Source organism: Curcuma longa, chromosome 1 (assembly GCF_044706935.1).
Source record: "Curcuma longa cultivar G26 ecotype Majalengka, Jawa Barat chromosome 1, ITB_CL_G26_1.1, whole genome shotgun sequence".
NCBI classification, from domain to species: domain Eukaryota; kingdom Viridiplantae; phylum Streptophyta; class Magnoliopsida; order Zingiberales; family Zingiberaceae; genus Curcuma; species Curcuma longa.
The window spans coordinates 27,111,944-27,134,808 of record NC_133861.1 but is presented as its reverse complement, the minus strand read 5'-3'; the positions used below and the strand labels follow the sequence as shown (position 1 = coordinate 27,134,808).

The 22,865-nt window shown below is 39.5% G+C and overlaps 3 protein-coding genes across 3 annotated transcripts; 2 read left to right on the top strand and 1 right to left on the bottom strand.

Moving 5' to 3' along the window:
* Positions 1–426: 426 nt before the first annotated feature.
* LOC141835772 (uncharacterized) lies at positions 427–5,857 on the bottom strand. The gene is made up of 7 exons (XM_074723147.1): positions 5,529–5,857; positions 3,458–3,541; positions 2,452–2,592; positions 2,306–2,371; positions 1,305–1,472; positions 824–1,150; positions 427–697 (listed from the first exon to the last, which is right to left on the bottom strand). Exons 1-7 carry the CDS (start codon positions 5,820–5,822, stop codon positions 587–589), a joined length of 1,191 nt encoding a protein of 396 aa, XP_074579248.1. The 5' UTR covers positions 5,823–5,857; the 3' UTR covers positions 427–586.
* Positions 5,858–8,401: 2,544 nt separating this feature from the next.
* Positions 8,402–12,884, top strand: LOC141835761 (protein TPX2). Its single transcript, XM_074723139.1, has 22 exons — positions 8,402–8,555; positions 8,829–8,911; positions 9,023–9,084; positions 9,179–9,266; positions 9,345–9,394; positions 9,492–9,586; positions 9,679–9,940; positions 10,037–10,127; positions 10,220–10,306; positions 10,482–10,658; positions 10,744–10,806; positions 10,874–10,957; positions 11,038–11,114; positions 11,213–11,291; positions 11,377–11,508; positions 11,594–11,680; positions 11,772–11,891; positions 11,975–12,141; positions 12,224–12,332; positions 12,439–12,498; positions 12,581–12,675; positions 12,755–12,884. Exons 1-22 carry the CDS (start codon positions 8,402–8,404, stop codon positions 12,840–12,842), a joined length of 2,310 nt encoding a protein of 769 aa, XP_074579240.1. The 3' UTR covers positions 12,843–12,884.
* Positions 12,885–15,310: 2,426 nt separating this feature from the next.
* On the top strand, positions 15,311–22,382 carry LOC141827167 (L-type lectin-domain containing receptor kinase IX.1-like). The gene is made up of 3 exons (XM_074714419.1): positions 15,311–15,455; positions 16,120–18,131; positions 21,206–22,382. Exons 2-3 carry the CDS (start codon positions 16,155–16,157, stop codon positions 22,289–22,291), a joined length of 3,063 nt encoding a protein of 1,020 aa, XP_074570520.1. The 5' UTR covers positions 15,311–15,455; positions 16,120–16,154; the 3' UTR covers positions 22,292–22,382.
* The last annotated feature ends 483 nt before the right edge of the window (positions 22,383–22,865 follow it).

Genomic DNA, 22,865 nt, shown 5'->3' with positions numbered 1-22,865 from the left:
CAGACCCATCCGACATCATTTAGTACTTCATCCGCGACTTTGAACTTATTTTTTACTATTTATAATAATTTTCTATTTTTAAATTTTTTTTTGATATTTTTAATTTTTTTTCAAGTTAGGATTTGATTTACAATCTATTTATAAGCGTGTTTAGTCGTTTAAGGCCGATTTAGTTGATTGAATAAAAAAAAATTTTGACAAAAATCCTAGAGTCGGCACCGTCATAACTTTCTACTCGTTTTTTCTAATTTCTCGAACTTGTTCTCTCCAAATTCTTCTCCAATCTTCCGCCTTCAGAATAATCACTATTCTGTCCGACGTCATAGGGAAGATTTGATATATGAAAGGAATCAAAGAGAGGCATGTACCAACACTTGTGATCATACAAAGTCTATGATATTCAGTTTTCCGCAAAACTTTTGCATTCCTGGGTTGTGAATTACCATTATAATTTACTATGGCACATAACTACACTAACAACAAAATTCTAGAGGATGTATGCTTCTACTTGTTGCGAAAATATATCGATATTGGTATCCAAAAAAAGAAACATCCTTACAAGTTAGCCTTCAGTTGGTTGATGGTTTTACATCTCCAACTTCTCTTTTCTTGTACCATGGATGCAGGCCCATCCTTCCATCTCAGATACTGAGATATTTTCCAAATATTGAGAATAAATTTCCTTGATTTGTTGCACCTGCACAAATAACATGATTCTTTTCATGATATCGAATGAGCACACAGAAAGAAATGAGCAAGAACTCATCCTCATTACCAATCAAAAGTTTGAGAGAGACAACAAGTAGGTTTGAAGGAGCTGCACCTGTTCCGATAGGATTCCTGATAGACTAATGTTTGAACCGGGCCTTCCGTAAGAAACAATGTCGACTGCCAATTCGATCAAAGGATTGAGGAGTATATTTGCTATGATAAAGTCAAATTTCCCCTTTGAACAATCCGGTCGAAAGCCAAGCAAAGTCCTCTTTTCTGGATTCTTGGTCTCTTCATCAGCATAGCAGGTGCCAGTCTCATTTGGAACCAGGTAAACTGACATTTTGCTGGAACTTATACCATTCAATGCCACATTTTGCCGAGCAGAAATGACGGCTTGCGGGTCTATATCTATTCCGACAGATACAGAAGCTCCCATCTGCATAACAAGGGAATATCAATTCAGGAATCTTCCAGCTGTTCTCGCGGACCACAAATAAAAGCATTTGAATTGTACTTGGAATTGTTAGTTCAAAGCTCAACGTATCTATAACTGAATGCCGAAAGAACATGTGCATTCGGATAATCCAAACCTTCACTGCAGCAATTCCTAGAATTCCTGATCCAGTGCCATAATCCAAAAGTAGTTCTCCGCCATTTAGCAGCCTGTGTAGCAACATCAAACACAATTTCGTAGTTGGGTGTTCCCCTGTCCCAAAAGCCATTCCTGGGTCAAGTATTATATTTGTCGCTTGTAAATCCTGGATATCAAAAATTCACTCAATACTCATGAACCTTAAAATAGCCAATGCTTTGTACATAAGGATGAACGTCGAATAACATAGTGGTTCCCAAGACCAAAAGTGCATACAGAAAACACCATGCTTGTCCGATAACATCTTGATTCATAGTGTGCGATACATGTTATTCTCACAAGAAAGTATCATCGTGTTACACATATACGTTCATATTCAAAATCTTACATAAGGACAGAGCATAACATTTAGCACATCCGCAAAGAGAATCAAACTAATCTGGAAATTCATGGGAAAAAAAGAGAGAGATACTGCACTTGTAATGTTTTGATGTTCACAATCTTTGTTCACGAATATTATTCATGAATAATTCACAATCTTAGTTCATGAGTATTAACGAACTGAACACATATATGTTCAAATTTGTTCATTTAGTTTAACGAGTTGTTCAAGCTTGTTTATTTAATTGACCTTGTGTGTATCTAGTGTGGCACTAGTTCCCAATCCGTGTGCATAGGTAAACGTTATTAATGAGTGAACCAGACCCCTTCTGGACCAGTTTCTTGGTTGAAATTGCCAATTTATCCAGCTTGAAACAATTGAGCCTAGCCTGACCTCAATAAAGGATTAGTCGGAGAGACAAAGGTCAAGACACTTTTAAGAGATAATAACATAATTATAAGTCATAAAGTTTTGCACAGATATTAGTCATACGCTGCAAATTTTGTGATCATGAAATATGTATCTCACATGATAGAGTAACTATTGTCTCTTTGACTCATTGTTTTGAAAATTGCTAAGAAGATTACTCAACAAAGATGGTTAAAGTTGAAGCATACCGGGGGTTCTCTCCATTTGGGAACAATCCATAGACCAGTAACAACTTCAATAGGATGAAAACTGTCCTGTATTGAGATCCAAATTATACTCAGATTGAGAAAATAATAATAGGAAAATAGATATTATTCGATACAGTGTGGCTAACCTGTACATATGTTGTCCAGTCACAGGTTTTGCCCGTTGAGATTTCATACTTAGGTACATAGTTCAAACCAAATGAACCAACGGCCTGTGAAATGCATGTGTGCACATCTTGGTAATCTGCAAATATGCAGGTTATCGATATCTGCATAACGCCACATAAATAGTAAAGGAAATTATTATGTATGCAAGTAAGCCACTAATTTCCGAAAAGAAGCACTAGACTGTGACGAATGTAAAGAAAGTAATTTCCATCAGTTGCATTGCCTAACACAATATGATTGGGCTAATTACTTATTAAATAATGAGTCTGCATGTGTAACTTCAGTGACATATGTTCAGCAGGAAAAATCTATTTTTTCTCAAGTACATACATACCATTAGTATGTTCCAACTTCCAACATCATTCTATAGCAAATTATGATCATTTTTAATAGGTGTCCACTCATTTCAACTACTTTCCTAGCATACTTAATACCCTCAACATGTTTGACAGAACAATTAACGACATTCATAACTCTGAGTCGAAATCTGCATCTGTGAATGAGAAACTCTTGTTACACATTCACCTTGCCCTTTTATTCTTAGTTTTTTCAAATTTTTCACGTACATTTTTAGCATTGTCTCTCCAATTGTTGGTTCTCAATTGAAATTTTATTTTTGTATATTTATATTTTGTCATTTAATCAGGGTATTCATCAACTAAGTTCCTATTACAGTAGCTCAAATATTCCTGGCATTTGTTACGTGCCCCCATATCAAGAAAAATAGATATATAAATTGGGTTATCATAATACAAAATACAAAATACAAATGGGGGTAAGCTGATACAAGTAACTATATACACTTGATTGATGTTCAAGGGCTTTGATTTCAGATGCAGAAAGTAGCAGAGCTAAGGGAGACATGAATAATGTCATCAATATTCAATGCTCAAATGAAGATACAAGGATGATATCATCTCAACTAAAGGAAAACGAAGCATGAAACTAAAAAGCTCAATAGCTCACCTCATCAAAATCATGGGAATCACTTAATTCATCCATACTAGCAGAATTGGCACCAAAGCACAATAAAGCATCGGAAAGCATATCCTATGACATTAGACTTCACAGTTCATTAGAGCTTCAAAATGGTTACCAAGCCAAATAAATAATAGAAACATTGACAAAGAAACAAACTTTCACCTCTTCAATCAAGATAACTCAACTTATGTTTATACTTCAACTGTTGTCTTTCTCAAGGGTAAAAATAAAAAAGGCGTCCCTTATTTTTGTTATTATCAAAAGGGTGCGGTGCCCCATTTTCAAAAAATATCAAAATGATGTCCTATTTTATTTTTCATCCCGAAAATAAACTTATTATGTGCTATTGTAGCAACTACGTCCATGAACTGCTCCAACTTTGGCTAAATTATTCCATATTATAACAATTATGGTCATAGATGTTATAACAGCGTTGAAGTGATTTTGACAAAGTTGGAGCGATTTTGATCAAATTGGTAAAAAGATATGTTGATATAATAGTGCTTCAAGTGTAGCAATTTAGGGTTTAGTCTGGGGCAGACTGGCTGAAGTGGGCAAAGGTCGAATCTCGACGAAGCTGAGACAATGCCCTCCCCGTAGTGGTCAACTGCAGCTTTTTACCTTCTCACATATGATCATGGGACTGACCGTGTGGGACCGCTGGGTGGCGTATTCCATTTTTTACTGAAATGTAGCAATTTTGACTAAATTAAAGTAATTTTGTTCTATATTAGAGCAACTCCAACCAATACACCAAAAATCCAAATTTGGAGTCAAAATTGCACCATTCCACTCCAACCCATACCCCAAAATGCATCACTAAATTTGGTGATGTCGTTTACTCCTTTTTTTTGTTATTATATTATATAATCAAATATAATCAAATATAAATATAAATATAAATATAAAATAATATATTTGGCGTGCTCCAATCACGCTTTACAATTATTGCAAGACCTTCACATTTTTGGCAGAAAAATATTTTACATGATATAATGGCATCATGTATTATTATGCATAATATGATAATTGAAGATAAATGTGATTTAAATGCACCAATCGTGGAACACTTCGAGGTGCCAACTCCAGATGTTGAGCCAGCAGTAGATGATTGTACTTAGTTTGAAGATTTTTTAGCTCGATACAGACAAATCAAAGACAAAGAAACTCATATTACTCTGCGAAATGCATTAATTGATCATATATGGGAACAGTATAGTAATTTTGAATGTTAAATTCCCATAATATTGTATTTTTAATTAAGTGTCATTGTCTGTTTTATATTAGTAATATATTTTATCCTAATTGTGTGTGATTTTATAATATTTTTAAAATATATTTATGTCCGAATAATTGTGTAATAAATATTAAAAATAAAAATCATAATAATTATAAATATGAAAAATTAACTTATTAAATATAAATGAAATATTAATTTTAAATATAATAATTATCATAAATTAATTATTAAATTAAAATTTAGAGTAATGATTCTCTGCATGAAAACCCAGCAGGAAATTGTAGCAGGACATACACAGGCGGCTGGGGACCCAGCCGCCTGTGTATGTCCTGCTACAATTTCCTACTGGGTTTTCATGCAGAGAATCATTACTCTAAAATGTATGTCGATAATTAAATTATGAATAAATGAATAAGAATAAATAAAATATTCTAAGGAATATTGCTTTTTGGTGTGAAATAGTGTGAGTGGGATAGAGTTGAAATAGTGTTTGGTGCTGAAATTTGCACCATTTTTTTGTGTGAAAATGATACCAAATTTAGTGATGTGGGTTGGAGATGGTCTTGTAGCTATAGCAATGGTATTCTCAGGATAAAAAATAAGGGGCACACTTTTGCCCTTTTTCTCAAAGCACAGACTGTTCCTTAAAAATCTAAGAAGTTAAAGTTTCACCAAGGCCTTCTACTTACTAGCAGGCAACAGTTCTCATAATCGTGCTCGCCTCCAGTAAAAAAATTGATTTCAAACCTAACTATCAGAAAAAGATCAATTAGCGGAACAAGAAAACTCATAATAGATTTTTTTTCCCCCACTCACAGCGTCGCGCTTGAAGCACCGAATGCGGACTGAAAGATAAGGGCTGGAATCGGAATGCTCCGGTTGCGCCGGCAGAGTGCAAAATTGGATCCTTTCCGTCGGATGTCGCCTCCTCATTCGGTGAAGAGAGAAGGACGGAGGGCGGACAAGAGATCCTACGGCAGCCTCTGTCGGCGCGACGGAGAAGAGGTTCGATGGAGCGGCGAAAGGAGGAAGAGGAACCGAACGGGAAGGAATTTCGAGTGCAGAGATGCGTCTGAGGAAGCGGAGATGATGAACGCGACCGGCGAACATTTCTCCAGCCGCCGCGCCGCCGGTGTGCGGTCGAACGCGAGTCTATTGGGGATCACGTCGTGACTGGAGTAGTACCTTTATTTATATCGTGAATTAAATCGTGACTGGAGCAGTACTTGACTAATTCTTTGATAAAAATTCCAGATCGAACCCAATGGATGGACCTGAGTCAGACCCAACATGAGAATTCCGGTTTAAACCATAAAAATATAGCCATAAAAAAAAATCCGAATGGCATCTCTAATTATCAAAAAAAAAAAAAGTCAAAAATTATATTATCATATTTCTTACACCCAAACTACTCAATTGTTTCAATATTATTATATCAATACTAAAAGATATTAAAATAAATTATTTTTCTTTTTAATTCAACTTGATTAAAAATACTATACATAAAATACTTTATATAAAAAAAATTAACATCATCAAAATTATTGTAATAACTATTTTATTAAAATTAGATTTATTTAAGTTGATAAATATTTTTTTATACAAATGGATTTTGTGTATAATATATTTGAGCAAGTTGAGTTGGTTTATTTTAACACGTTACAAGGTTTTTTATTTAGGATTGTAAATAAATTAAATATTTGTGAGACAATACACACAATATCAATTAAATAAATAAATTTTAACAATTTATTAAATAAAGAACAAACTATATATATATATATATTCAGATTATTAATGTTTACGAATAGAAATTATACATTATCATAAAAATTAGAATGTCCACAAATAAAGTTTATGAAATATATTCGTCAATAAAATTTTTATCAATATGACAATAAAATTTTAAAATAAATAAATAAATTTGTAAAATCAAGTTCACTAGTCAAAAAAAAAAATAAAATAAAAAAATTTCATATAATTAAAAAAATTAGAATCCAGAGCTAAATAACACAACGAACAAAACTCGTAACTAATTTAAACTTAATAATCAATTCAACAATTTTATTTTAAATTTGATTTGACTTAATTTAATTATCTTATTAAATAAATTTAAATAACATAAAATTTAACTTGACCAACTACGTGAATTGATTCCAAATCTATTTCCATAAACTTACTCATGATTTTCGCAAGATAAATGTTCCTGTTGAGATCCACTTCTGGATGCACCAACTCTTCTCAGCATCACGCCTGGACGAGCTTAGGCGAGGAAGAGATCGCGGAGCTTCTAGGACCTACGCTCACAATAATCGTGAGAGGGAAGGCCAGGGGTTGCCCTAGCGCGACTATTCCGATGCTTAAGTTAGTTCGTTAAGGAGGAGGAAGAAAACGAGAATGAACAGCGAGAATTGTGAGATAGCATACCTTCATCCAGTACAAAATCAACCTTATATACGAGTCTAAGAAGTCATGTCACATCATGAGTATGGTTGATGTCCCATCATCGGTATGAATTTGTCAGGAGGCATGGTATATTCAGAGTATGTGTTCCATCGTTGACTTATATTTGAGGGATCATGTCACGTACTTCTGTCAGAGCATTACCATGATTAGTTGTAGAGGTGGCAGGGGGTGTTCATAATCGGATGATGGTGGAGTGGTCCTAAGGCCAGGACAAGAAGAGTCGAAGGGAGTTGATTCGGCTCGGGCGGATGATCCCGAGTCGAGGACGTACCTGAATCGACCATTGGCGAGAAAGTTGACGTAGAGCCGAATCGGTTCGGGAGATCCGTCTCCCTGCCGACTTGGTTTGGTTCAACAGGGTGATTCCGTGCTGAGGATTCGAGTCGGCTTGGTCGATTCGAGAGTTGAGGGGAACCCACGCGGGAGGATTAGGACTCACACTACGGAGGGCTTCCTTGAGATACCTACCCGACTCCCCCGACTCGGTCACACGGCTCGACTCGGAGGGGTCAACGCTCTAGGTGATTCGGTTCGATTCGGGCTCTGTGAGTCATGCTGAGTCGGGTCCGATAAACTACTCTCGGACTTGACTAAGTTCGACCCCACTCTTTACAACCATAACAATAAATAAAAGACAGCTAAGTGAACATGGCATAATAAAGACACTCACTCCTCACTCGTGAACTCAGTCAAGAACAATTTATTAGCTCATTCATTCATAGAGTTGAATTAGAACCAATTATGAGAACATTTTCCTTTCCTTTCCTTTCCTCCCCTCCTCGTCTGCTAATCCTACGAAGTAAACAGAGCCTAATATTGACCCTGTCCACCGAGAACGTGCATGGCACGTGCAAGGAGGATAACGTTACATACTTACATAGGCGATATAAAAGCCACGTAATAAACCCGCTTCCCCAATTAGCCGTTACCCGAGGCCCCACAGCCGTCTTTTTAAATTTTCTCGACCGTTGCGTCCCTTCTGTTTATTTCACGCCATTTTGTTCCTGCTACCAAAACAAAAATCAACGCCGACAGAGCGATCGAGATCGAGATCGAGAGGAATTGAGACAAAAACCCTCAAGATCTCGCCAAGCATCTCCGAATCAATCGAAGGATTGGACACGAAAGAGCACTCAATTTCTGTTCGATCGATTGCTCTTCGCCGATCCGATCGCCTTTCGATTGCTCTCGGCGATAAAGATCTGCGATTTTTTGGAAGTTCGATGACGGCGAGCGGCGGAGTTGAGTTCCTGCAGGTAGATGAGGTTTACGAGTACAGGGCTCCCAGATTCTTCGATTTCAGCAACGAGGAGAGCGAGGAGGACGTCCGAAGGGCGGAGCTTTGGTTCGAGACTTCCCTCAGCTACGATCCGTCTCGTACGTTTCTTTGTGCCCCAGTTAACCTCTTTAACGATTTGTGAATGGATTCGTTTGGATTTCGCTTGTGCTTGTTAATGGCGATGATGAATATTTAGGGCTTTGTTTTGCTGGTCTTGAAGCTGAGTTAGGGTTTCGTTTTAGATTCATAAACAACTGCACTTGATTTTGATACCGAAGTCACGATCTCTCTCTGCATGATGAGGTTTTCCCCATTATTTTTTTGGCATTTGCTCGAAGATTAGGACTAACTATGTTTCTCGGTTTACACAGCCTTCGTGCCCAGAATTAGAGAGAGCAGATCCGTTCAACTCGACAGCCTCTGTGACTTCGGAAACATAGATGAAATCAAGAAGGTGTTATTTTATTCTAAACAAACTTATTTACTCATGTCAATGGAAAAGTATCTTCTTTTTTTTTGGCTAATCTATCCCTTTTTTTTTCCTTTTTCTCTCTTCAAATAGCAGGTGGAAGTACAAAATGGAGTTTGCCAAGCTGATTCAAAGTGTGACGATGAGAAAACAACACGGTTGGAAATTTACGACTCTAGATCTCTTTCCTCTGCTGATTCATGCATGCTTAGTTTCTAATTGCGTTTTTTTTTCTCATACTCGTGTTTACAGAAATCACATGCAGGAGATCGTAGCGAGTATGAATATTATGGCTGAAGAAGGACAAGCAACAGTTGATAAGAAGGATATAATTATGTCGGTAAGTTGAAAGGTTCTAGTTAAGCTATAATTGTATTTTTAGGCAGTACCTAAGTTCTTTATATTTTTGTATGTCCAGGAGGTAACCAAGCCTTGTGTGAGTGCCATTGTTCCGCGAAAGGAGATTAGGTTTACATTTGGCATCCTTTTACACTTATTCTTTTTCTCATTACCTTACTTGAAAACTAAACTTGTAGTTTCTATCTGTCTATTTTTTTAATTGTAGCTCATCAAGTGACAATTCTTCATCCTTAGCATTAGCTGGTTCTTTGAACAGGAAGGACCAGTGTTTTGAATTCCCTGTAGTAGTTCCAGATGCAGGTATGTTCAACTATCTTTGAAGAAAAAGCCTTGTAGTTTGATCAATTGATACCTCCTGTTGATTTAACCACAATGCTTGAATTCATTAACAGCATCAGCAGCTTGCACTGTCAAAGCACAGAGGACTACTAAAATGATGCTAGCACCCAAAATGAAGGAGAGTCGTGTGACTGTCGAACCATGCACTCCAAAATCACATACACTTGCAAGGAAAGGAGTAGCAGCACTAAGCAGTTCAAAGAATTTAACTGCTACGAGAACTGTTTCAATTCAAAAACCATCTGGTTTAAAGGAGAAAAGCAAGTTGTCCTCTGCCCAACCTTCAAAAAATACTAAAGCTAAGAATGTGACCAAGTAAGGATTATTGTAATGCAGCTATTCTATTCAATTTTGCACATATTCTATCATGAATTACCATGACTTGTTTATCTATAACTGGTGTCCTGGTAGTGTTGCTGCAAAGAATATAACGTCTATTGGAATTGCACAAGAAAATCAAGCTATTAAAAGGCAAAAGCTGGATGATGGAAGATCCAAACAGGTCTATAGCTTTGAAATCATTTTTTCTAATAACCTTTTTTTACTTGGAACAGTACAATTATTAATATTTCATTTTGATATGGTCATAAACAGATACACAATTTGAAAAATAGAGTTCTACTCCATAAGTCGAGATTGGATTTAGCCAGTGCTCCTGATGTGCACTCCTCTGGTGCTAAAGTTTCTCAGGGAGAGAATCCATTGCAGCAGGTACATGATAATATGGTCCAACTTTATTCTTCTAATAATTAGACTAGTGTTAGAAACCAAAAACTTGCTTGCTTATAGCTCAAATAACTTGTGTTCTGAAACCATCTAGTAACACCTTCATTTGCTCATACATCATCATTTTTAGGATGATGCAGCTTCCATCAAACAAAGACGACCTGCACTTACTTTGACAAGGCCAAAGGATCCTGAACTGGAAACCGCCCGTAGAGTTCGGGCAGTGAGAATAAAGAGCTCCGTGGAGCTTGAAGAAGAGATGCTAGCAAAAATGCCCAAATTTAGAGCACGTCCTTTAAACAAGAAGGTTTGGTGTTTTTTCTTTCTGAAGAACCTTGATTCTGTGAGGCTTGAATACTGTCCTAATGAGTTTCTTTTTTTCAAATTTGCAGATTTTTGAAGCACCTGCATTTCCTTTGTTTTCCAAAAGTTCTCCTCAAACACCTGTTTTTCAGGTAGGATTTGTTTGATTTTTCTTCAGGCCAAGAAATTTATCTTATTGTTTATTTTACTACTGTCTAGGAATTCCATTTCAAGACAATGGAAAGAGCAAATCAGCATGCCGATACTTCATCAATAGCCTCATCACTAGATAGTTCTGTTCAGGTAATCTATTTTCTTGAGATAAATAATGGATTCTGATATCCCGTAATGTTGTTTTCTAATAACTTAAGACAATCTAACAGAAGCAGATCAAACCCCTCAAACTCACTGAACCAAAATTCCCTCATCTTGAAACGACACTCCGAGCTAGACCTCCAAAGTATGTCAATCTTCATGGTTACTATATATAATTCAAGGTTTTCACTCATTTGCAATGATGCATATTTCAACATGCACTTCCTTTTTACATTGTTGCAGGATAAAAAGTTCTGAGGAACTAGAAAGGGAGGAACTAGAAAAGATGCCAAAGTTCAAGGCTTGGCCGCTAAACAAAAAGGTGTCTAATTTTTTTCATAGTTGTTTCTAGACTTCCTTTTACTCAAATTTGAATTCTCACCAATGTTTTCCAAACTCCTACTCAGATTCTTGAGAGCAAGGGGGATATTGGTTTATTTTGCAACTCAAAGCCGCAGATTACTGTTCCTGAGGAGTTCCATTTTGCAACAAATGATAGATTGGGTCCATCTGCCGCCATCGATGAACTCTTTGATAAGGTAGCATCGCAATCTTCTCTTTTTGTTGATTAAACTGGGAGCAAGCATGAGATGTTTACATGCATTTGTGACATGACCTTTTTAGCTTTCACTGCATCCTGTATCTTCTAACCATGAGAAGAAAGAAGTTCCCAAATTGACGATACCAAATCCTTTTCATCTTCATACAGAGGTGTGATGGATTATCTTACTTTCTTCCTCCTTGTTCCTTTTCTGTGTGAATGATACCGACTTGACTTCGCGTATCTCCTGATCCTCTTCAGGAGCGAGGACTCGAAAAAGAAAAGCAATTTGTGAAGCAACTTTTACAGAAGGAGTTGGAAGAGGAAAGAGCCAGGATTCCTAAGGCTAATCCTTATCCTTACACCACAGATTTTCCAGTGGTAAGAAGCAGTGGCATCATTCAAAATGACTCCCACGTACTACTTTTGTGTTTCCATTTTCTTCACACGATTATAAATTTCAGATGCCTCCCAAACCTGAGCCTAAGCAGTGCACAAAGCCTGAAGGTTTTCAATTGGAAAGCCTCATTAGGCATGAAGAGGAGCTGCAGAGAAGGATGGAAGAGAAAGAAAGGGCAGAAAGAGAGGAGGCACAGAGAAGAATTTTTAGAGCGCAACCAATTTTGAAAGAGTAAAAAACCTCTTTCTTCTTTCCATCTAAGTTACCCTCTTTTTCTCCCTTAAAACTAAAGAATTGTGTTTATCTGGCACAGTGATCCTTTGCCACTTCCAGAAAGGGAAAGAAAGCCTCTTACTGAGGTCCAAGAATTTGCCTTGCATGTGGATCACAGAGCTGTCCAGAGATCAGAGTTCGATAAAGTGGTTAGCAACATATCTAATGACTACTTGTCACAATGCTTACCCCAAATCAAGGAGAAAGAGTTGACCTATAATAAGTAATGATAATATATGTTCATATCTTGTCCAGATCAAGGAGAAAGAGTTGACCTATAAGAGATTAAGAGAGGAGCAGGAATTCACCAAGATGGTAAGTGCCAGGAGCATTTTTTGAGATTTTGGGTTGTTTGTTCCACCTGTAATTTTGTGTTGTATATATCAAATGACACTAGATGGAAGAAGAGAAGGTAGTAAAGCAGATGAGAAGGACAATGGTGCCTCATGCCAGACCACTCCCAAGTTTCGAAAACCCATTCATCCCCCAAAAGTGAGCAGCAGCCAAATCACTAATAAACAAAACTTGTATTTATTTTTATCATTCCTGACCAGATTTGCTTTATGTGCAGATCTACAAAGGAAGCAACAAAGCCAAAGTCTCCAGATTTGAGGGTGAACTACAGAGTAGAGAGGTGGCAGGCATTCCACATGAGATGATGATTTTGTTGTTTTGATGAAGTTTGTTCAAGACTTGCTTGAACCAGATCTGAAGGGATAGAAGTTTGTTCAAGAGCCTTTGTTATTGTGGACTGTACATATATGATGTTGTTCTTCTAATTCACTATTGATTGGTTGGTACTGGTAGTTTGTGAATTTATTTATCCGACAATTGATTCCACCTGTTTCTTCCAAATCATGCTTCTAGTCGATATGTTGATGGCATTCCGGAAACTTCATAGACGATCTTGTTGATATCACGGAAGCAAGAAGAGAGGATGACAACCTTTGATATCATTTATGGCAAAATGGTTCGATCCAAATCTAGCATCACCAAATCCAATTGGTAATACAAGCATATCACTTAGCTTAAATCCGCCAATAAAAGGATAAATCCATCATCATGAAGGTCGTGGCACCATCATTGGATTGCATGATAGAAGTCAATTGAGACGATGACTAGGGAAGAACCGAAGAATGGGCGGCCGAGTCACATGCGGAGAATAATCAAGATTGTCAAAAACGCTCATTGATAGGTAGCTCAATTAAATTGTATTCATAAGTCATCTATTTCAATTTATTAAGAAGACTTGTAAAATTGAAAAAATTTGGAACAAGTAAACATGGTATTTAAAGCCAATTTAGACCAGTCGATTCAATTAAGAATATATTGACTTACATAAGTCCATTCCAACAGAAAAGAATTCTTTAAAAAGTAAAATAGAAGAGGCTCGTGCTCATTTCCTTGACTGGTAAACAAGTTGAATATTAAAAAACACCACTTCAATAAATATCCTTAATGGTAAGAGACAAGGATGATTCGCATGCAACGAAGGTTGGATTTTACCTAATGGCCGATCTATAGGACTTGACCGTTCACCTTTAGGATTAATCAGAACGCAAGGCTGGATACTTGGATTAATAATAATAATAATAAAGTTAAACAAGTTGAAAATTAGTAAGGCTTGTAGTCATCGATTTGATGCTTTTAGTTTGATTGATTACATCCGCTGTGGCATGCTAACGCGTGGCCATAGCAAATCTGATGTAGGGTTTGGTTAGAGGGAGCTAGCAATAGAGTTCATGTAAAACTAAGAAGGAATTAAACCATCAGATGATAAGGTTAGTCTACTGTCTATTTTTCAGAAATATTCAGATAAAAAATTAAATATATATATATATACACAAAGGGAGGAAGGTTAAGCATTACCTTTCACCAATTCCAGATGTCTGAATTATAAATCTTGCACAAAGCTCTGCTAAATTCCAATTCGTGTCTGTAACCAAACAGCTTTTTTCTTCTTCTTCTTTTTCTTCTTCTTCTCATGGCCAATCCTTTTGTCTGATTACATCATGTGTATGGTTATAGACTCACAAAAAACATGTAGATTGACTTGACTTTGATGTAGTCAGTTGATATTATCTTACATGTATGGCCTTAATATTATCCACTTGCCTTTTTCTGGCTGAGAACAGAGACATCAGTTATCCACTTGTTGTTGAGATATTGACATGTAAGTCATTGACATGTAAGTCATTGTCATGCACTCTCATCCTTTTTGGTGCTTTGTGTTCAAATCAAAAAGGCAAAGATTCCTGTTCGACAAAGACATGTTTGACATAAATAAAAGAGTATTACTTTGAAAGATATGCATTAGATGCATGTGCTCATGAAACATGCACCTACTAAAAATACAGGTTTGTTCTTTCAGTAGCATGCCTATGAGCAAGTCTTTTATCGTTTTTCCCTTCAATGGACCAGCTTCGTTGCAGTATGGAAACAGGACTTGTTGTTCAAAATAACAAAAGAAAATCCATAAATTAATATGAACTCACCAAAAAAATCAAGGTCAAGTGGTCCAACATTACAAGAATGAAGATTTCACATACAGAAAATGTAAAAGCAATGGAAAATGTTCTTTTCTCTTATATAAATTCTAAACTAAACCAAACATGTATCCTAAACTGAGTCCGTCAATGAAAACATTTGATCGAGTTAAGATTATAGCACAAATCGTGCTTGACTTCATGCACACCTCTATTTGTTTTGTTTGTGACTGAATGGATGGCTCTTTGTAGGTCAAAGATGCAAATTGAACAAGTTTACATGTCATGAAGATAGTTTAAAGATAAAGAAAGTAATTTCTCCTCATTTGGCTTAATTAAAAGAGGACTTCTAGGCCAGGGAAGAAACTTTGCAATTACAGACAACTAGTTAAGTAACTGTCTAAAACAGCGTAGATGATCCTCTACATTTGATTTGATAAAGAAAGCTGACTTTTCTTCTTTAGGAAAGACAAGGACTCAGCGATTAGTTAAGTACATTCAACAAGTCATGTACTTAAGACGGTAAACACTGCAAAGGCTACTTAACCTCCTAAGCAGAGGAATCTTCTCAACTGCTCTGCACCATTATAATCCTTCACAGCTCAGGACAAGTCAGCCGATGGCCTTTGAACATTTGAAATAATCAGCAAGATGACAGAAATAATAAAAATCCAACTGTGGAATATTGGGGGCTATCTTACATGTATGTTAGCGATCCAAGTAGTTTCTCTCTCAGTCTCTCTCTATTTCTTGGAAGCAGGCTCTCTCTTGGAAGAACAACAAAAGGTATGTCCTATATGCTATAACTAGATCAAGAAATTGATTGTAAAAGATCAAATTCTCAATTGCTCTAGATGCAGTTTCTCTACTTTGTTCAGATAAATCATGAAGAAGCACTGGTAACCTAATCTGCCTTAAGAAGTCTCAAAAAGTTATTCTAGCATTTTGCAATTGTTTACATCAGATAATTCTTGTCTGAATGTTCTCATTAAAATTTCAATAGCTTTTCTTCTAGCATGCTTATCCCCTTCACTTTGCATTAGTGGAACATGATTGATAAAATCATCTGTGCTATGGCCATGTACCTTTGTGGTCCTTTTTTCTTTTTCTCTGTCTTTTCGTCTTTTTATATTCTCTTTCCTATTCTTTCTTTGTTTTCTTTGATCTGAGCATAGTTCTTGAAAGTTTATCAAGTATCTAAGTAACAACCTTGTGTCTGTGTAAGTAATTGGTAATATTGCTTCAAAATGGTGACATACGTTGGTGAAACAAGAACCATGCTTTGTAAACCTTTTTTACAGTCATATTCTAGCCTGCTTTGTGGTTCTTGGTACTTCTAATGGCATTTACAGTCATATGTTTTATGCACATAAAACTGCCTTAAGCTAATCATGAAAAAGAAATTCGGTTTTGCCATGTTGCTGATTCTCTATGTTAACTTGTACTGCAGAATAATTGGCAACTACTTTTTCTCAAATTTCAGCAATGATTCTGCACAAAGCAAGGATCTTACCTGTTTTATTGTCCATAATCATACCCTTGGCAACCTCGCTCTCCTTCAACTTCCCTAGCTTCAATGATACTTCAAAGATCACATTTGAAGGTGATGCAGTCACGAATGGCTCCACCATACTGCTCACCAAGGAAGGTGCCAATTTGGCAAGCGCTAGTAGAATAACCTATAATGACCCCCTTCTTCTCTGGAATGACAATACAAAAGAACTCACTAACTTCACCACACAATTCTCCTTCATCATCGACTCCAATGAGACAAACTATGCTGATGGCTTTGCCTTCTTTCTCGCACCATACCCTGCCAAGTTGCCCTTATTTGCTAAAGGTGGCTACCTTGGCCTTTACTCCAATACCACAATCCTCAACCAAAACATTAGCACGGTGGCTGTGGAGTTTGACACCTTCACCAACAATGAATGGGATCCAAAAGGCGAACATCTTGGCATCGACATAAATTCAATCAACTCTTCAACATACGTCCTTTGGAACAGCAGCATCAGAGAACACAGAATTGGTAATGCACGGGTGAATTATGATTCCATCACCCACAACTTGAGCCTCTTCTTGACCTATCCAGAGACAAATCAATCACCAAGTGCCAATTACAGCATAAGTTACATTGTTGATCTGAGAGAGGCCTTACCAGGACTTGTAACAGTAGGCTTCTCTGCGGCCACTGGTAACTTCACTGAGACGCATACCATTCTATCATGGTCCTTCAACTCGACTCTGCAAACAAAGAAGAACAAAAACATGGTTATAATCATCATCAGTTGTACCATTGGAGTGGTCTTGACGGTGGCATTATGCTTGATATGTTTCATTTGTGGTAAGAACAGGAGGAAGAAGAATCACATGGATTGCGATGAGGATATAGATCACGAGTTTGAGAGCGAAGGAGGACCGAAGAGGTTCTGTTTCCAGGAACTGTCACTTGCAACAAAGGATTTCTCAGAAGAGAAGAAGCTCGGAGAGGGTGGCTTCGGATTGGTTTACAAAGGATGCTTGAGAGACTTCAACCTCGATGTGGCGATCAAGAGGATTTCCAAGGGCTCGAAACAGGGGAGGAAGGAGTATATCTCAGAGGTCAAGATCATCAGCAGGCTGAGACACCGGAACCTGGTGCAGCTCATCGGGTGGTGCCACACCAAAGGCGAGTTCTTGCTCGTCTACGAGTTGATGCCCAATGGGAGTCTCGATTCTTACCTATACAGCAAGGCGAAGTTTTTACACTGGCCGGCGCGGCACAGGATCGCGATGGGCTTGGCCTCGGCGCTCTTCTATCTGCACGAGGAGGGGCAGCAATGCGTGGTGCACCGCGACATCAAACCGAGCAACGTGATGCTGGACTCAGCTTTCAACGCCAAGCTCGGCGATTTCGGTCTCGCGAGGCTCGTCGACCACGACAGCGACCTGCAGACCACGGATCTAGCCGGCACCAGGGGATACATGGCGCCGGAGTGCTTCTACACCGGCAAGGCGAGTAAGGAATCGGACGTCTACAGCTTCGGCATTGTGGCGCTCGAGATCGCGTGCGGGAGACGGACGATCGAGCCGAACGAGCAGCAGAGCAAGACGAGATTGGCGGAATGGGTCTGGAATCTCTACGGAAGGGGGAAGATCTTGGAAGCGGTGGATGAGAGGCTTGAGGGGGACTTCGAGGAGAGGCAGATCGAGAGCCTGATGGTGGTGGGACTGTGGTGCGCGCACCCTGACTCGTCTCTGCGGCCATCCATCAAGCAGGTGATTAGCGCGCTGAGCTTCGAGGCTCCCTTGCCGGTGCTTCCTCCCAAGCGGCCCGTGCCGATGTACTTCGCGCCGGAGTTCGAAACGTTCGCCGCCGGGGAGAATTCGTCGGTGGCGAATTCCGCGCCGTCCGGCCAGTTCACGCACTCGTTCGAGTTTACCTTGTCGCCCGACTCGCTTTTGGAAAGCATTTCTGAAACTTAGAAAGGAGGAGTTATTACACAAAGTTTAGGGGGCCAAAAGAAAATATGCCACCGTTTGATAAATATTATAATTATTGTAAAAACTACTTGTTACCAACAGAATTTTTCACAAATTAATATTGTATTAATTTTCTGATGTGTTAATTAATTCTAGGTTTAAAATTATTAATAAAATAGTCGATTAGATTCAAGCCAAATTAAATTAAATCGTATCAGTTTTTTCTACAAAGTTTTTGTAAATTAAATTGAAGCCCTCGCGGGCGTAACTGAAATGAAACTTTTTGTTTTTGCGATATAGTTGAGTTGGTTACGACGGAACAGACTTACAGAAGAGGATAAAGATTCGAATCTCGATAAAATCGAGACAATACCCTCCTCCATCATGGTCAATTATAGTTTCATGATTTACCTCTTCATAGATTGTCGTGAGGTCGACCATGTAGAGCCACTGAGAAATGAAACTTTCATCTGCACATTAGTGTTATTTTATTTTATTATTAAATTATCATTTTTAAAATATAACACATCCGTTTTATACTGTAACCATTGAATATTCATAATGAATTTTTTATATATATATATATATATATATATATATATACACGAGTTTGATATCCTGCGCGAACGAAAAAACGCGACCCGTGCGCACGCGATCCCGACCGTTCATCGCGAAAAATCCAGATCGTTCATCGCGAAAAATCACTGTAGCTTCTCTGCGTCGACGGCGTTCTCGCCGCTGCCGCTCCTCCGTCCGGCCACCGGACCGGCGGCGATGGATGCGCAACTCACCGGCGCCGGGTCCGGTGGTCGGATTCCGGCCGAATTCGGCCGGAATCCGGCCCGAAATCGACCAACAGCTACTGTTGGCCGATTCCGGTCGAATCACGGCCGGAATTCCGGTTTCGGCCGGATTTCCGGCCGGATTCCGGCCGTAATCCGGCCGGAATCCGATGCCGGAATGTGCGCCGGTGAGTTGCGCTTCCAACGAGTCCGGGATCCGATGGCCGGCGGTGATCGGACGGCGGCGCGACGGCGGCGATGAACGGAAGGAGGTCGGCTGTCGCGCACGGGGAGCGCAGGGATGCGTCGCGCAGGATATCAGTTCCTCTCTATATATATATATATATATATATATATATATATATATATATATATATATATATATATATATATGATATCCTGCGCGAGTGATTTGCGCGATCCGTCCGCGACATCTGACGTGGCGAGAAGTTTCACTGTGCATCGTCCACCGCATCGTCCACCGTGGCCGCCGAAACGAAGGAAACCCTACAAAATCCCGCCTCTCCCAAATCGCGCGGCCAAACCTCAAAATCGCCACGCTTCCCTCTCCCTCGTCTGCTCTCCACGGCGATTCTGAGATCCCAAAATCGGCCTCCTACGCTCGAAAGCCTTCCCGATTCTGCTCCGCTTCCTTTGTGGCCTGCGGAGTTTGTATCCCCGTCACCGTCGGCCCTCCTGCACGTCGTCCGTCGCTCAAACCCTAGCAGCCGTCTCGAGCGACGACGCCATCCTCTCTCCATCGCAGCCGGCGTCGACCCTCCTTTGCCAACTCCGCCTCCGCGCTCGGCGTCGCATCTCCTTCGCGGTCGCAGGCGGCTCGGCCCTCCGGTGATCCTCTCTGCATCGCGCGAGGGAGGAAAGCGTATTCAGTCTACTACTGAGGGTCGAGATCTTGCGTCGACTGGTGGCTTAATGAAGGTCTTCTCCTCACTGACATCATTAGGGTTTAGGGTTTAGGGTTTACTTGTTGCTTCTTGGACTATGAGGAAGATACAGTGGACTACTTGTTGAAGACCAAAAATCCTGGATAGCGAGCTTCGAGTATCGATTAGCGAGCTTGCAGCAGAAATCTAGTGCCGTTGGATCATACTTCTCCAAATCCTGGATAGTTACTGTGCTATGAAGGATCACCAGGTTCTACTATGAATTTGATCAGCAAATAATCCACCTCCCAAAATCTTAATTTCTATTCAGAATTAACTGTTTTGTTTGTAGGAGAGGAGTTCTACCATCGTCATTTGATAGCGAGCTTCGAGTATCGATTAGCGAGCTTGCAGCAGAAATCTAGTGGCGTTGGATCATACTTCTCCAAATCCTGGATAGTTACTGTGCTATGAAGGATCACCAGGTTCTATTATGAATTTGATCAACAAATAATCCACCTCCCAAAATCTTAATTTCTATTCAGAATTAACTGTTTTGTTTGTAGGAGAGGAGTTCTACCATCGTCATTTAGAAAGTTCATCCTGTGAGCTTCCTAGAATATTTGCCATGGGCTCAGTCACTTGTGTATTCCAATGAGCTATTGATAAGCAAGATTCATTAACAAAGACAAGCTTGACTAAAAAGATTTCAAAGTTGCATGCAAGGTTTGTATATTGCTTAAAGGAGCTAGGAGCATGGCTAGCATTGAAGGTATGTGCTTCCAGATTATTTTTTCCTGCTCATAGCATTCTTTTAGAGATGATGGTTATTTTGGTACAGGCAGCAAAATCATTAACATGCAGTCATAACTATCTATTCTTTTGGGGTCAGAATGTAGATGAAGCTGGTGAGAATGCAATAAAAGCCTTTATTCAAGAGGTGTTTCAGGTATTTTCATCCTAGCTACCACAAGGTTTAAATTTTAATGTAATATTTCTAGATGCATATTTGATATTTCACAATTTATCTTGACCTGCATCTAATCATGCCTTTACCAAATCCTACCATCAGTTTTAAGACACCATCAAGTTTAGGTTTGAAAAGACTATTATTAACAGACATATTTCTTTATGCATGATTGACAAACTATGATTATCATGCATCATCTTCCTTATGAGTCAATAAGATCGATAACACTAAGATTTGATTCTTGGATGAAACCCTTTTAAAGGGCCCTTCAACTTGTCATTTCAATTCAATTCATAAGTTTAAGCATCCAATTCATTGTTTGAAAATGTTAAAGCGAATAGCCTTTTGAACATGAATGTGGAAATGCAATCTGGTTTGTTTTGACACTCTTCTTTTGACAATCTAGTTCTCCTTTGACATAATAAATATTTTTTGTAGGAAAATGTGGAGTTTAATGACGTTGAGAGCGAAGGAGGACCGAAGAGGTTCTGTTTCCAGGAACTGTCACTTGCAACAAAGGATTTCTCAGAAGAGAAGAAGCTCGGAGAGGGTGGCTTCGGATTGGTTTACAAAGGATGCTTGGGAGACTTCAACCTCGATGTGGCGATCAAGAGGATTTCCAAGGGCTCGAAACAGGGGAGGAAGGAGTATATCTCAGAGGTCAAGATCATCAGCAGGCTGAGACACCGGAACCTGGTGCAGCTCATCGGGTGGTGCCACACCAAAGGCGAGTTCTTGCTCGTCTACGAGTTGATGCCCAATGGGAGTCTCGATTCTTACCTATACAGCAAGGCGAAGTTTTTACACTGGCCGGCGCGGCACAGGATCGCGATGGGCTTGGCCTCGGCGCTCTTCTATCTGCACGAGGAGGGGCAGCAATGCGTGGTGCACCGCGACATCAAACCGAGCAACGTGATGCTGGACTCAGCTTTCAACGCCAAGCTCGGCGATTTCGGTCTCGCGAGGCTCGTCGACCACGACAGCGACCTGCAGACCACGGATCTAGCCGGCACCAGGGGATACATGGCGCCGGAGTGCTTCTACACCGGCAAGGCGAGTAAGGAATCGGACGTCTACAGCTTCGGCATTGTGGCGCTCGAGATCGCGTGCGGGAGACGGACGATCGAGCCGAACGAGCAGCAGAGCAAGACGAGATTGGCGGAATGGGTTTGGAATCTCTACGGAAGGGGGAAGATCTTGGAAGCGGTGGATGAGAGGCTTGAGGGGGACTTCGAGGAGAGGCAGATCGAGAGCCTGATGGTGGTGGGACTGTGGTGCGCGCACCCTGACTCGTCTCTGCGGCCATCCATCAAGCAGGTGATTAGCGCGCTCAGCTTCGAGGCTCCCTTGCCGGTGCTTCCTCCCAAGCGGCCCGTGCCGATGTACTTCGCGCCGGAGTTCGAAACGTTCGCCGCCGGGGAGAATTCGTCGGTGGCGAATTCCGCGCCGTCCGGCCAGTTCACGCACTCGTTCGAGTTTACCTTGTCGCCCGACTCGCTTTTGGAAAGCATTTCTGAAACTTAGAAAGGAGGAGTTATTACACAAAGTTTAGGGGGCCAAAAGAAAATATGCCACCATTTGATAACTATTATAATTATTGTAAAAACTACTTGTTACCAACAGAATTTTTCACAAATTAATATTGTATTAATTTTCTGACGTGTTAATTAATTTTCTGATGTGTTAATTAATTCTAGGTTTGAAATTATTAATAAAATAGTCGATTAGATTCAGGCCAAATTGAATTAAATCGTATCAGTTTTTTCTACATAGTTTTTGTAAATTAAATTGAAGCCCTCATGGGCGTAATTGAAATGAAACTTTCTAGGTTCGAATCCCGGCGAAGTCAGGCAACACCCTTCTGTATCGTAGTTTCTCGATTTACCTCCTCAAAGATAATCGTGGGGTCAATCGTGAGAGACCGCTAAAGTGGCAGATTCCACCTTTTGCAGAAGAAATGAAACTTTCTGCTCTTGGGACATATCTGAGTTGGTTATGACCGAACAAATTTACAGAAGATGACAAAAGTTATGAAGCCGAGATAATACCCTCCTCCATCGTGGTCAATTATAATTTCTCGATTTACCTCTTCACAAAT

Coding starts and splice junctions, on each gene's coding strand:
- LOC141835772 (XM_074723147.1), bottom strand. CDS start 5,822: ATGTTCGCCGGTCGCGTTCATCATCTCCGCTTCCTCAGACGCATCTCT. Junction 1,151..1,304: donor TAGGAATTGCTGCAGTGAAG/GTTTGGATTATC, acceptor CTTGTTATGCAG/ATGGGAGCTTCTGTATCTGT. Junction 698..823: donor CAGGAATCCTATCGGAACAG/GTGCAGCTCCTT, acceptor TTATTTGTGCAG/GTGCAACAAATCAAGGAAAT.
- LOC141827167 (XM_074714419.1), top strand. CDS start 16,155: ATGATTCTGCACAAAGCAAGGATCTTACCTGTTTTATTGTCCATAATC. Junction 18,132..21,205: donor TGGAAAGCATTTCTGAAACT/TAGAAAGGAGGA, acceptor TATTTTTTGTAG/GAAAATGTGGAGTTTAATGA.
- LOC141835761 (XM_074723139.1), top strand. CDS start 8,402: ATGACGGCGAGCGGCGGAGTTGAGTTCCTGCAGGTAGATGAGGTTTAC. Junction 11,292..11,376: donor CTTGGCCGCTAAACAAAAAG/GTGTCTAATTTT, acceptor ACTCCTACTCAG/ATTCTTGAGAGCAAGGGGGA. Junction 12,142..12,223: donor GCGCAACCAATTTTGAAAGA/GTAAAAAACCTC, acceptor TATCTGGCACAG/TGATCCTTTGCCACTTCCAG.